General features: G+C 47.6%; 1 protein-coding gene across 1 annotated transcript in view; it reads right to left on the minus strand.

Moving 5' to 3' along the window:
• WIPI2 (WD repeat domain, phosphoinositide interacting 2) overlaps window positions 1-11,483 on the minus strand; it is a 55,649-nt gene extending 44,166 nt beyond the window's left edge. Inside the window, exon 1 of the mRNA XM_015426754.1 lies at window positions 11,239-11,483. Coding sequence (XP_015282240.1) covers window positions 11,239-11,312 — 74 coding nt within the window. The 5' untranslated portion in view covers window positions 11,313-11,483. The remainder of the gene's footprint in view (window positions 1-11,238) is intronic.
• Window positions 11,484-14,130: the final 2,647 nt, after the last annotated feature.

Consider the following 14,130-nt stretch of genomic DNA (forward strand, 5'->3'; position numbering starts at 1 on the left):
TTTTAACATGATGAATAAAATATTTTAAGACAAGGTGTTCAAATATTTTCCAAATCATTTCTAATATATATATATATGGTATCAGATTGATCTAATTTCTGTGCACTGAGGACAAGCAAGTCCTAGGTTACAAACTGAATTCTCCAATGCAAGAACAAGATGCATTTCTTCCTTTAGGAGGTGCTATTGTCAGAAGAAAATAAAAAGGTTTCAGTTTTGTTTTTGCATGTGGGTGGGTATTCTGTTTGTAATAATTGTTTGGATACACTATATTTTTAATAGGCTAGTTGTGATAATTTCATGCCAAGTAAAAATGTCCATAGTCATATTTTATGTTCCTAAAGTAACAGAATGACTTTCAATCTGGAAAAGACAGAAGAAATGCTAATGTAGCATTTTTTTCAATTTTTCCGAAAATTTCCATTTCCCTCCGAAAAAAAACTGGGGAAAAAACGGGTTTTTTTCCCGAGCTTCAAAATTTCCGGAAATTTTACATCTCTAGTCTGGTGGCACCTTTAAGGCCGACAAAGCTTTCCTGCGCAGGCACACTTTCCCAAATACATTGGAATAGAAGGTAGAGTTCAAACTTATAGACAGAGGCTGAACAGCAAATTAACATATAACAGGTTGAAGATGTTTTAAGATAGGCAAAGAAAACCAAGTAACAAGCTAAGGTTATACGGTCAATAGTTGTTGTGATTTAATTAAGGGGAGAAAAGGACAGCAAAGCAATAAATATGTTTTTGTTGTTGTTCAGTCGCACAGTCGAGTCCGACTCTCCACGACCCCATGGACCAGATCACGCCAGGCCTTCCGGTCTTCCACCGTCCTCTGAAGTTGGCTCAATTTCATGTTCATTGCATCTATGACACTGTCTAACCATCTCATCCTTTGCCGTCCCCGTCTTCTTTGACCTTCAGTCTTTCCCAGCATCAGGGTCTTCTTCTCCAGTGAGGGCTCCCTTCTCATTGGGTGGCCAAAGTACTTGAGCTTCAGTTTCATTATCTGGCCTTCCAGGGAACAGTCAGGGTGGATTTCTTTTAGGATTGACTGATTTGATCTCCTTGCAGTCCAAGGGACTCTCAAGAGTCTTCTCCAGCACCATAGTTCAAAAGAATCTATTCTTCGGCGCTCGGCCTTCCTTATAGTCCAACTCTCGCAGCCATACATGACTAAATAGGGGATAAATCTGAAAAGGCATCTTTCCTCATTGTGGGAAGTAAACGAAGTGTTGTTAGTCTTTCGACTGCCATGGGACTTCTGTTTCATTTTGCTATGACAGACTAGCACCCTCTATACAACACAGAGTCGCAAATCCTTCATCACACATGACTCAAACGAATGATACTGGACACACCAGCCGGTGTTCCAGGAACTCTGGGATTCCTGAAAAGCTTATCAGGGGTCATCGAGGAGAGGATCAGAGAAGAAGCAAGCTTCGCTGAGCGACAGCTTCTCCATCACGGTCCATTACAATGCGCATATGACAGAGAGTACTGTGTGTCTCCTGGGATGGTGACACTCTGTTCACGTGGGGGCAATAATGCAAGCCCTGGGTAACACTGGAGAGCAAATGATACAGCTAAGGAGGACGACACTGCAGACTGCCCTAGGAACGCTACGTAAACTGCCTTCAGTTCCACAATGGAAGAAAGGTGGGATAAGAACGTAACAGTTAAGGAACGACTGGGAGGCACTGGCCTGGAATACTTGAGCCTCATTATTGTTTCATTTAAATTGAGGGTGCTCCGTACTGGACCAACAGAGCTTCTGCAGTTAGGGAGCTTTGAAGAAGTAGAAGAAGAGTGGATTTATACCCCGTCCTTCACTCGGAGTCTCAGAGCGGCTGACAAACTCCTTTCCCTTCCCCTCCCCACAACAGACACCCGGTGAGGTGGGTGGGGCTGAGAGAGCTCTGGCAGAAACGGCTCTTTTTCATCAAGGACAGCTGTGCCAGAGCTTGTGACTGACCCAAGGTCACCCAGTAGCTGCAAGTGGAGGCGTGGGGAATCAAACCCGGTCCTCCCAGATTAGAGTCCGCACACTTAACCACTACGCCAAACTGGCTCCCCCTTCCGCTGACCTGACGCCTTACCATCTGCTACAGAACTTCTGAGTGCTAAGATGTTTCGGCTGGGATCGGTAAAATGGTAGGTCAGGTCATCTCTCCTACCTTCGGTCTAGCCCTACTAGAACTGTGGTCCGACGGTGCACCGAGAAAGGGTTCGAAGGCTGTGATTTATACCCTACTGGCAGCAGCGAGGCTAGCCGTTGCTTCCAAATGGAAAGCCAAGGAAGCCCCAACTATGGACCTACGGTTCGATAAACTATGGACACAATTTGTGATGGGAAAGGTTACTGGTGATCTAAACCCTCACTTCTGTGAGGATACGAGTGACACCTTTGTAGTTACCTGCCTCCCGATACTGCAATATCTAGCTGAGAACAGGATTATTCCATCTAATTTACACTATCAGGACATGACGTCGCGAGGGGGCTTGCGTGGTTGGATAAGGCTGTGGGCTATGCCGTGGAGGGCCACCCAGGACGGATAGGCCACAGCGGAGAACTCAGACAAAACGTGATCCACCGGAGAAGGAAATGGCAACCCATTCCAGTTATCTTCGCCAAGAAAACCCCATGGACAGTATCAAAAGGCTAAAAGATATGACGCCGGAAGATGAGCCCCTCAGGTCGGAAGGTGTCCAGTAACCTACTAGGAAAGAGCAGTGGGCAAGTACAAGTAACCCCAGAAAGAGTGAAGCGGCTGGGCCAAAGCCGAAAGGACGCTCAGCTGTGGATGTGTCTGATGGCAAAAGGAAAGTCCGATGCGGCAAAGAATCGGCGCGACGAACGTGAAGTTGAGCAAACTCCGGAAGAGGACGGGGGACAGGAGGGCCTGGCGTGATGTGGTCCGTGGGGTCGCGAAGAGTCGGACTCGACTGTGCGACTGAACAACAACCACCAATCAGGACTGGATTCCTTTCTGAGCATTTGGTAGTTGACTGTCTTTTGAGGGGCTTACGGTCTGGCTTAATGCCCTTAATAGTATGAATATGTGACCTACCTTCCTATCGCCATGTATATGCTATTTACTTCTTTCCTTCGCCTGTTTTTTCATGATGAGACGTGTGTTTTTGCATTACAGCCAATGATGCCTCACTGTGGCACCTTCCGAGAGGAGAGGAGAAGCGGTGGGCCAGTTTTCCGCAGAAGCCTGCCGCTACTGAATCAGACCCTCGGTCCATCAAAGCCAGTATTGTCTACTCAGAATGGCAGCAGCTCTCCAAGGTCCCAGGTGCAGGTCTTTCGCACCACCTGAACATTGTTAACAGGAGATGCTGGGGATTCAACCTCGAACCTTCTGCATTGCCAAGCAGATAACCCACCGCTGAGCCACAGCCCCTCCCCGCACACATGCAAATGTTGAAAAAGTTGGGGGTTTTTACCTGCCACTGTAAGAAGAGAGATTGTTGAGCAGTTATTTCCCCCCTTTGCCAAAACACTGACGAAGAACGAACTGCAATACAATTAACAATGCCACTAACAACGTCACCGGTGCAGAGAGAATGCACCGAGATAAAATATCGCTAAAGGTAACTTTGCACCCACCATGCAGAGCTGAGCAGACTACCCCAAATATCATCGCTAAGTCAGCCACAAGCTTAAAACCACCAGTGTTTGACTGTCACCGCTCTCTGCCCGCCCGGGTGATGCTGAGCCCTTTACAAGGAGTTGAGCATCAGGAAGAGGAAAAAACAAAACCCTGAAAGTTATTTCAGTGAGGACACCCAGCGAAGCAAGGATCAAGGCAAAGTGTTTGCTGGCAGCAGCATGGTCCTCGAAAAAACACACAGAACTAGGAACTTAGGAGCTATTTTGATGTAGTGGTTAGAACCGTGGACTCTAATCTGGGAGAACTGGGTTTGAGTCCCCACTCTGCCACATACAGCTGCTGGTGTGACCTTGGGTCAGTCACAAGTTCTCTCAGAGCTGTTCTCTCAAGGGCAGTCCTCGAGAGAGCTCTCTCAGCCCCGCCAGTCACAGGGTGTCTATTGTGAGGAGGGGAAGGGAGTTTGTAAGCCGCTCTGAGACTCCTTTGGGTAGTGAAGGGCGGGGTATCTATCCAATCTCCTCCTCCTCCTTCTTTTAGCTCCAAGTCAGACAGGCAGCCAAAAGCGTTGGTTCTGAGCTTTACCGTACAAGGGGCAGCATTACGACAAGCTGGCTCCGTCGTATCGCAGGAAATTAAAAATGCTTAGAGGAAAGGCTACGATTTTGAGATACAGGAAAAGAAGACTGCCTCCCCCCCCAGCCAAAAACACAAAGAAGGCCTAATACCTATCTTTATCTACAGCTAACAGAGAAAGAAAACGTTCTCAGTCTGGCTTTCACCTCGGGAGAAACTAATTCAGCTCTGTTTTATTGAACAGACATTGTGTAATTTTTTTAAAAAAAAATCTAAGTCACACCCATTCAGGACGGGGCAGAAGTTTATCTTCTGGGATGACGGGGCCATCAGCTGCTACTAGCCTGACAAGACATAATTGCCGAATCATTGGGTTTCAATTCCTGCACACCAGCGACTGTCCACAGAGCACCTGACCGCTTCCAAAGCCGAAGCACGACTTGCCCTACGCTTAAGGCCGACAGTGTGGAAAAACACGGTTTAACTCCGGTGATTCGCTTTAATGCTGTGTTACCTAAAAAATTTATCGTCTTGCTACTCTTGCCCTGAGGGGGTGAAGAAATTTACTGCTATTGCTCCAATTTCCGTGTTAGTTGCACCTGACTTTACCGCTCCGGTGAGCAATTGACACGGCTGCTTTTTAATTGTATTGCTTCCATCATTTGTCAGCTGCCTTGAGTGCCTTTGGCGGAGAGAGTGGGTTCAAATGACTTGGACAAACAGGTATTTAGCTGTGATACAGAACCAGTTAGAGCACGGGTGTCGAACTCATTTGTTATGAGGGCCAGATCTGATATAAATCAGACCTTGTCGGGCCGGGCCGCGTGTGTCATAAAATGTAATGCTAGTAAGCGGAGATATAAACTTTATAAAGGACACAAAGGAAACAAAGAGTGTTTTTTTTAACTTAAAATAAAAACATGCTTAAAACACAAACACAAAGAGTGGGGTTTTTTTTACTTAAAATAAAAACATACTTAAAACATTTGCTCTGTAAGCTGCAAACCTACTTTTGATGTATTGACATTCACCACAGAAATCTCACGCTCAGAGTTCTGAGTCTAGGACCCACGTTAAAACATGAGATGGCCGAGTGATTAGGAGAGTCTGGCGAAGCAAGTGATGATGCAGCAGCAGAACTGGAAGCAGGAGATGGCCACTTCCACTGCCGACCTGATGGAAGCCCTCCGGGGGGTGGGGGGCTGATCTGGCCCCCGGGCCGCATGATTGACACCCCTGAGTTAGAGCACAAGCCAAATTGAATATTCCCCCGTGTCCCTTGTTCCAACACATGCTAGAACCTCCAACAGAGCCTGCAGAATGATCTAAAGGAGAATCTACAACAGCTGATCTCCAATAAGTTCCTGATACAAGTTACTGGCCTCGGCAGACCTCCTCCTTGCCCACTCCACTTGCCAATGTGCCACGCTGTACTGCGACCCACTTTCCCTCCCCTAACCTGGATGCTCCCCACAACTGAAAGGTGATACGATAGCCATCTTCAAGTCCTTGAAGGGCTGTCATATAGAGGATGGTGCGGAGTTGTCTTCTGTTGCCCCAGAAGGTCGGACCAGAACCAACAGGTTGAAATTAAATCAAGAGAGTTTTCAGCTAAACATTAGGAAGAACTTCCTGATAGTTGGAGCGTTTCCTCGGGAGGTGGTGGGCTCTCCTTCTTTGGAGGTCTTCAAGCAGAGGCTAGAGGGCCACCTGACAGCAATGCTGATTCTGGGAACTCGGGCAGATCATGAGAGGGAGGGCAGGGAGGGTCGCCTCAGTGCTTAGTTCTCATGGCCCTTTCTTAGACGCCCAGGGAAATGCCGATCGCCACTCTGTGGTCAGGGAGTCATTTTTCTCCAGGCCAGTTTGCCCGGGGATCCTGGAGGGTTTTTGCGTTCTTTTGGGCATGGAGATGGGGTCACTGGGAGTGTGTGTGTGTGGGGAGGTATTTGTGAATTTCCTGCATTGTGCAGGGGGCTGGACTAGATGACCCTGTAGGTCCCTTCCAACTCTATGATTCTAATATTCCAGTGGCAACGCTCAAGATCACCGAACGCAAGTATCAATCAATCAATCAATCCTTTATTTGGCCAACGACCAGTACAAGTCAAGAAGAAAAGCTTTACAGTAAAGTCATTAGAAAAGTAAAACTGGTCCGATCTATTGGCAACAATGAGTTAAGATCTGTGCTAAAGCAAATTTTGCTGGATTATGTCTCGTTGGGATGGCTGGAAGAGCAAACCTCTATATTTTGAACGAAACCACAGAGGGGGATTTCCCAGGTGGCTTCACATTTATGATGGGAAACAGGCGCAGTCCCATTGATTATTTTCTTGCCAGTAGGAACACGCTTTCATTTGTGAAAAGCCTTCAGGTCCTACCTGCCCTAGAGAGTGATCATCTACCCCTCCTCCTACGTCTTAACCCCTTATCAACCGAGAGTTACCTTAAAACTCAAATCGGGACACAGATTATACCAACAGAATAGGCTACCGTGCCAGGTGGACACCCCAACTAGAGCAAAAATTGAACACAAGTAAGTTTACGCTGAAAGGCACAATGGCAAATAATACTTAATCCATTGCACCTTTCCTTCATCCTGCTGTACTCACATGGCAACTGCCTGGAGCATGACAAACGCCTGAATAATCTGGAATCTTTCAACACTTACAAGCCAAGTGCTTGTAGTTGGCGATATACCTGGCAACGGAGTCACCAGAGGTTAATTTTCCTGCCAAGTACAACAGTAATCGCGTACATCCAACCTCAGCCGGACGGCCCTCTCAAGGAACAAACCGCGTAGCAAAATAAGCGGGAAGCCGAGCCTTTCCCCCAAAACCCCTTTTTTTAAAAATGGAAATGTCAAGGACTGAGTGTGGGACCGTTCACATGCACAACACGTGCTTCGTTTCCTCCCACGCCGTAACACCCCAAGGCTCAAGTTCCATGAAGCGTACTGGGACTCGGGAGAGCCAACCTGCATTTTAGGCATCTGCAGGCACTTTGTATCACCAGTCTTCTGCTGTTGAGTCAGCACCCACAAGGGGAGCAGCAGTAGTATCATTGCTGCCGTTATCTCTTTCTAGGGTGGTTTTTGTTTGGAAGAAAAAGGCAGATTGGGGGGAGGGGGGAGAGAAAGCTCCTGTACTTGAATAACAGCACACAGCTTCAGAAGGCACTGCTTTCCTCTTTCATAGCATCACAGAAACACAGAGCTGGAAGGGGTCATTACAGAGGCCATCTAGTCCACCCCCTGCTCAGTGCAGGATCAGCCTAGAGCAGTGGTGGCGAACCTATGGCACGGGTGCCAGAGGCGGCACTCAGAGCCCTCTCTGTGGGCACACGTGCCATCACCCCAACCAGGCCCAGACCATCATTAAAGTGTCGAATTCTCTGCCAAATCATTTTCAGCAAATGAAAGCATCTGGGATTGCTTTCCTTACTTTGTTTGGATCATCTTAAGTTAATGTTTGAGTTGTTTTTTTCTAAAGTAACACCTCAGTATTCAGGTTAAATTGCCGTGTTGGCACTTTGCGATAAATAAGTGGGTTTTGGGTCGCAGTTTGGGCACGCGGTCTCTAAAAGGTTCGCCACCACTGGCGTAGAGCATCCCTGACAAGTGTTTGTCCAGTCGCTGCTTAAAGACTGCCCAGGGAGGGGGAGCTCACCACCTCCCCAGGCAGCCCCCCCCAACCTCCTCTTCTCCAGACTGAACATTCCCAAGTCCCTCCGCCTTCCCTCACAGGGCTTGGTCTCCAGACCCCTGACCATCCTCGTCACTCTGCAAGACAAGCTGTCGTTACCAAGAGTACATTTTTAAAGACAGGATTCCTGATGTCCTCTATGATCCCTGGTTGCCACAGAGACCACTGGATCAGACCACTGGCTTTCTAGCTGGAGATATCACAGTGGCCAACTAATTGTCTCAGATGAAGGAGGAGGAGGAGATTGGATTTATATCCCACCCTTCACTTGGGAGTCTCAGAGCGGCTTACAAACCCCTTTCCCTTCCCCTCTCCACAACAGACACCCTGGGAGGTAGGTGGGGCCGAGAGAGCTGTTTTCATAACTGTCTTTGAGAGAACAGCTCTGACAGAACTACGGCTTGCCCAAGGTCATCCAGCAGCTGCAAATGGAGGAGGGGGGAATCACCCAGGTTAGAGTCCGCGCACTTAAAACTGGCAAAGAAGCTAGAGCCTCCCCCCTTCTCAAAGCACTGGCATCGTGGAAAGTCCATGGCTGAGTTGAAGAGCATCTGTTTGCACGCAAGAGGTCCCAGGTTCAATCCCCACCATCTCCAATTAAAAGGTCCAAGGATGAGACATTCTGAAAGACTGCTCTCCCCAAGGCCCTGGAAAGACACTGTCCACCACAGTGCCCAAGACTGGCCTCGATTCGGGTTGCCAAACTGTAGGTGAGCCCTGGAATTACAACGTATCTCCAGACGACAGAGATCAGTTCCCCTGGAGAAAACGGCAGCCAAGAGCGGGTTCCCTTGCCACCAAATCCCCACTGAGTTCTCTTCCCTCTCCAGACTCCACCCCCAAATCTTCCGGTATCTCCCAAACCAGAGCTGGCAGCCCGGACCTCGACGGACTAATAAGCTAACTCAGTCGAAGGCAGATCCACACGGGTTAGCCGTGCTGGCCTGAAGCGGCAGAACAAAGTTGGAGTCCAGCGGCACCTTTAAGACCAACAAAGTTTAATTCCGGGTCTAAGCGGGCAACCCTAGCCTTGATAGACCAATAATCTAACTCAGCAGAATGCAGATTCAGGTGGTTAGCTGCGTTGGTCTGAAGCAAGAGGGAAAAAGTTGGAGTCCAGTGGCACTTTTAAGACCAACACAGTTTAATTCTGGGTGTCAGCGTCCATGTTCAGACACAAGTCTGGGGTATGTGCAAAGACAGTAAAGGGGGCTTCACCCATTGAATTAAAGGGCAGGCAGCCAAAAGGTGAAACCTTTTTTCCATTTAACCCCTGCACTCTCCATAAAAACCTCACCTCTGAAGAAGTGTGCATGCTTACAAAAGCTTATATCCAGAGTTAAACTTGTTGGCCTTAAAGGTGCCACTGGACTCCAACTTTGTTCCACAGAAGGCAGCACATTTAGAGTGGCCAACTCTAATCTGGGAGAAAAGAGTTTGAACGTGCAGTTGCTGGTGTGACCTTGGGTCAGTCAGAAGTTCTCTCAGAGCTGTTCTCTCAAGAACAGTCCTCGAAAGAGCTCTCTCAGCCCCACCTCCCTCCCAGGGCATCTGTTGTGGGGAGAAAGGAAAGGAGATTGTAAAGTGCTCTGAGACTCCGAGTGAAGAGTGGGGTATAAATCCATTCTCCTCTTCGTCATTCAGTGATGTACGACTACTCTGAACACTGAGCCGTCACACCTCAAAGCCCGCAGCAGACTCACCTAACGCAAAACTACTTTACATCCAGGGGTCATTTAGTAGAAAAAGAGGTGCAGGAGCTCATTAGCATAACACATTCGCGTAAACTATTTGCATATGCCACACTCCCTGACATCACCGGAAGTGTGTCAGAAGGCAACACCCACCACTCAGGCTCCACTGGACTCTTTTGGATTGCTAGCTATTGGCGGATAAATAAATAAATAACCTCCTTGAGGACTAGTGTGGTGGGAAGCCTTTCTAAATAAATAAATAAATAACCTCCTTGAGGACTAGTGTGGTGGGAAGCCTTTCTAAATAAATAAATAAATAACCTCCTTGAGGACTAGTGTGGTGGGAAGCCTTTCTAAATAAATAAATAAATAACCTCCTTGAGGACTAGTGTGGTGGGAAGCCTTTCTAAATAAATAAATAAATAACCTCCTTGAGGACTAGTGTGGTGGGAAGCCTTTCTAAATAAATAAATAAATAACCTCCTTGAGGACTAGTGTGGTGGGAAGCCTTTCTAAATAAATAAATAAATAACCTCCTTGAGGACTAGTGTGGTGGGAAGCCTTTCTAAATAAATAAATAAATAACCTCCTTGAGGACTAGTGTGGTGGGAAGCCTTTCTAAATAAATAAATAAATAACCTCCTTGAGGACTAGTGTGGTGGGAAGCCTTTCTAAATAAATAAATAAATAACCTCCTTGAGGACTAGTGTGGTGGGAAGCCTTTCTAAATAAATAAATAAATAACCTCCTTGAGGACTAGTGTGGTGGGAAGCCTTTCTAAATAAATAAATAAATAACCTCCTTGAGGACTAGTGTGGTGGGAAGCCTTTCTAAATAAATAAATAAATAACCTCCTTGAGGACTAGTGTGGTGGGAAGCCTTTCTAAATAAATAAATAAATAACCTCCTTGAGGACTAGTGTGGTGGGAAGCCTTTCTAAATAAATAAATAAATAACCTCCTTGAGGACTAGTGTGGTGGGAAGCCTTTCTAAATAAATAAATAAATAACCTCCTTGAGGACTAGTGTGGTGGGAAGCCTTTCTAAATAAATAAATAAATAACCTCCTTGAGGACTAGTGTGGTGGGAAGCCTTTCTAAATAAATAAATAAATAACCTCCTTGAGGACTAGTGTGGTGGGAAGCCTTTCTAAATAAATAAATAAATAACCTCCTTGAGGACTAGTGTGGTGGGAAGCCTTTCTAAATAAATAAATAAATAACCTCCTTGAGGACTAGTGTGGTGGGAAGCCTTTCTAAATAAATAAATAAATAACCTCCTTGAGGACTAGTGTGGTGGGAAGCCTTTCTAAATAAATAAATAAATAAATAACCTCCTTGAGGACTAGTGTGGTGGGAAGCCTTTCTAAATAAATAAATAAATAACCTCCTTGAGGACTAGTGTGGTGGGAAGCCTTTCTAAATAAATAAATAAATAACCTCCTTGAGGACTAGTGTGGTGGGAAGCCTTTTAAAATAAATAAATAAATAACTAATTAAATAGCACACCCAAATTCTCCAGCAAATCAAATCGACACGCAATGCCGTTCTCATAGATTTGGACGGGGAGGCCCTTGGAACGCAGCCGTGACGTCACCGCTCGCCTCCCCCCTCCCCCCACGCCGGCTCCTCTGGCCACGCCCCCTCGCTTACGTGTTGTCCTGGTTGAAGTTGGCGAAGAGCAGTTGGCCGGCGCCGGCCTCGCCGCTCTGACTGGCCAGGTTCATGGCGCTTCCTTGGGCCCCCGGCCGGCGGGGGGACGGCGAAGGGGAGAGAGGCTCAGCCCCGGCAGCTCCCAGCCGCGCTCGGCTCCGGCCGCCTCCTCATCCCTCACGGCAGCGCCTTGTTTACGCTCCGGGAGCCGCCGGAGCCTGAGAGCGCCTGCGCCATCCCGCCCCTCCTCCCCACAACCCACCTCGGCGCAGGCGCGCCGGAACACCACCGGAAGCGGGACGGTTCCCTAGGCGGCCACCGTAGGGTTGTTGCGCCGGCGCGGTGCCCTTTGCGGCGCATGCGCCCCGTAGCCGCCCTCTTGCTAGAGCGGAAGCACGTGGTGGGATTGGGTGGAAGGCTGGGCAAAGATGGGACGTTTCGAGAGAAGGAGTGGAAAAATGAAATCTGCCGGAAATTATCCACCTGGCTGTTTTAACGGGTTGCCAGACAGGTAGAAGGTCACGGCGTTCCGTGCGCCTTGGCGTTTAGTCATGCCGGCCACATGACCACGGAAACGTCTTCGGACAGCGCTGGCTCTTCGGCTTGGAAACGGAGATGAACACCGCAACCCTAGAGTCGGATTCGACTGGGAACCAAGTTTTTAGGAAGTTCAGTAGGGGAAGCTGAAGGAAGCCTGAGCCCAGGGGCACCTTTCAGACCAACAAAGTTTTTTCCAGGTATAAGCTTTCGTCTGCAGGCATACTTCTTCAGAGGTGAAGTTGTTATGGAGAGCAATGTTCCCTCTAAGCTGAGTTAGTGTGAGCTAGCTCACAGTTTTTTAGCCTCTGGCTCACACATTTTTGGCCACCAAAGGAGAAGGGAGCACTCACTGGAGAAGAGAATCAATGTTTCCACTAAGCTGAGTTAGTGTGAGCTCGCTCATCATTTTTTTATCCTCCGGCTCACAGATTTTTGTCTTCACTCAGGAAGGACGGCTCCAGAGCAAACTAGTTTTTGCAGCAGCCAAATCGCTCGCTCACAACTTTCATGCCAGTAACTCACAAAGTAGAATGTTTACTCAGAAGACTCCACAGCTTAGAGGGAGCATTGGAGAAGACCCTGATGCTGGGAAAGATTGAAGGTCAAAGAAGACGGGGATGGCAAAGGATGAGATGGTTAGACAGTGTCATCGATGCAACGAACATGAAATTGAGCAAACTTCAGACAGGAAGGCCTGGCGTGATCTGGTCCATGGGGTCTTGAAGAGTTGGACTCGACTGTGCGACTAAACAACAACAACACACATTTTTGTCTTAGCTCAGGAAGGATGGCTCCAGAGCAAGCTAATTTATGCAGTAGCCAAATTACTCGTTCACAACTTTAATGCCAGTAGCTCACAAAGTAGAATTTTTGTTCACAAGACTCCACAGCTTAGAGGGAGCTTGATGGATAGTGCGGGGGTTAAATGAAAAAAGGCTTCACCTCTTGGCTGCCCGCCCTTTAACAGGCTGATATTCAATGGGTGAAGCCCTTGGTGTTCAGAGGTATCACTGGATGGGATATGCTGCCTTCTGCTGAACAACGTCGGAGTCCAGTGGCACCTTTAAGACCAACAAGGTTAATTCTGGGTATAAGCTTTTGTGTGCATGCACACTTCTTCAGAGGTGAAGTTGTTATGGAGAGTGCGGGGGTTAAATGAAAAAACGCTTCACTGGTTGGCTGCCTGCACATTAACAGGCTGATATTCAGTGGGTGAAGCCCCCTTTACATTCACTGCCTTTGCAGGCACCCCAGAATTCTTCCACTGAATTTTTCCCCATCTTCTTCTTGCTCAGTCGCACAGTCGAGTCCGACTCTCCGCGACACCATGGACCAGATCACGCCAGGCCTTCCGGTCTTCCGCCGTCCTCTGAAGTTGGCTCAATTTCATGTTCGTTGCATCGATGACACTGTCTGACCATCTCATCCTTTGCCGTCCCCGTCTTCTTTGACCTTCAGTCTTTCCCAGCATCAGGGTCTTCTTCTCCAGGGAGGGCTCCCTTCTCATTGGGTGGCCAAAGTATTTGAGCTTCAGTTTCATTATCTGGCCTTCCAGGGAACAGTCAGGGTGGATTTCTTTGAGGATTGACTGATTTGATCTCCTTGCAGTCCAAGGGACTCTCAAGAGTCTTCTCCAGCACCATAGTTCAAAAGAATCTATTCTTCGGCGCTTGGCCTTCCTTATAGTCCAACTCTCGCAGCCATACATGACTACTGGGAATACCATTGCTTTGACCATGCGGACTCTCGGCCACTGTAAATAACCTATAGGGAAGTAGGGGTGTGTTTTGGGTGGCGGTTTCTCGGGGGATATAAGCCGGCCTGCGAGCCGGCTAAAGTCGTCTTGTTCCTGATCGAATAAAGTACGCTTTGCTGAAATCACTCTCAGTCTGCATCCTTTTTACTGGCAGCTGTTAAAAACATCTAGGTGGTTCATTTTATGTTGATTTCATTTTTCGAATCAGTTCTGCTGAGGAGCAATGGAATCCATATTCAGCCATGAGCGTGGCTCATCTTTTAATACATGGTCTTAGTCATTAATGTTCCACTAAACTTTTGTTTTACTTCATTACACACTGTAAAGTTTTAGGGAATCAAGACAGTGTTGGGGGTGGGTATTCCTAGGAAAGCAAGCTCCTGATGAACTGCTTCGGGAGCAACCGTCAATTTTTCCTGGCAGGGCACCTCTACGATCTTTTACCAGCTCCCAGACAGACAGAAATTCAATAGATTAAGCTTTTTTTTGTGGGAGCACAAAGGTTAAAAGGAAAGAGGCTTCCCAGGCAGAGTTTCTGCCTATCAGGCAGCTGGGAAAATAACACAGGAGACGATTTCTCTGTTAATTGAATTTTT

This window comes from Gekko japonicus, unplaced genomic scaffold, assembly GCF_001447785.1.
Source record: "Gekko japonicus isolate JY-2015 unplaced genomic scaffold, Gekko_japonicus_V1.1 scaffold4221, whole genome shotgun sequence".
Classification (NCBI taxonomy): domain Eukaryota; kingdom Metazoa; phylum Chordata; class Lepidosauria; order Squamata; family Gekkonidae; genus Gekko; species Gekko japonicus.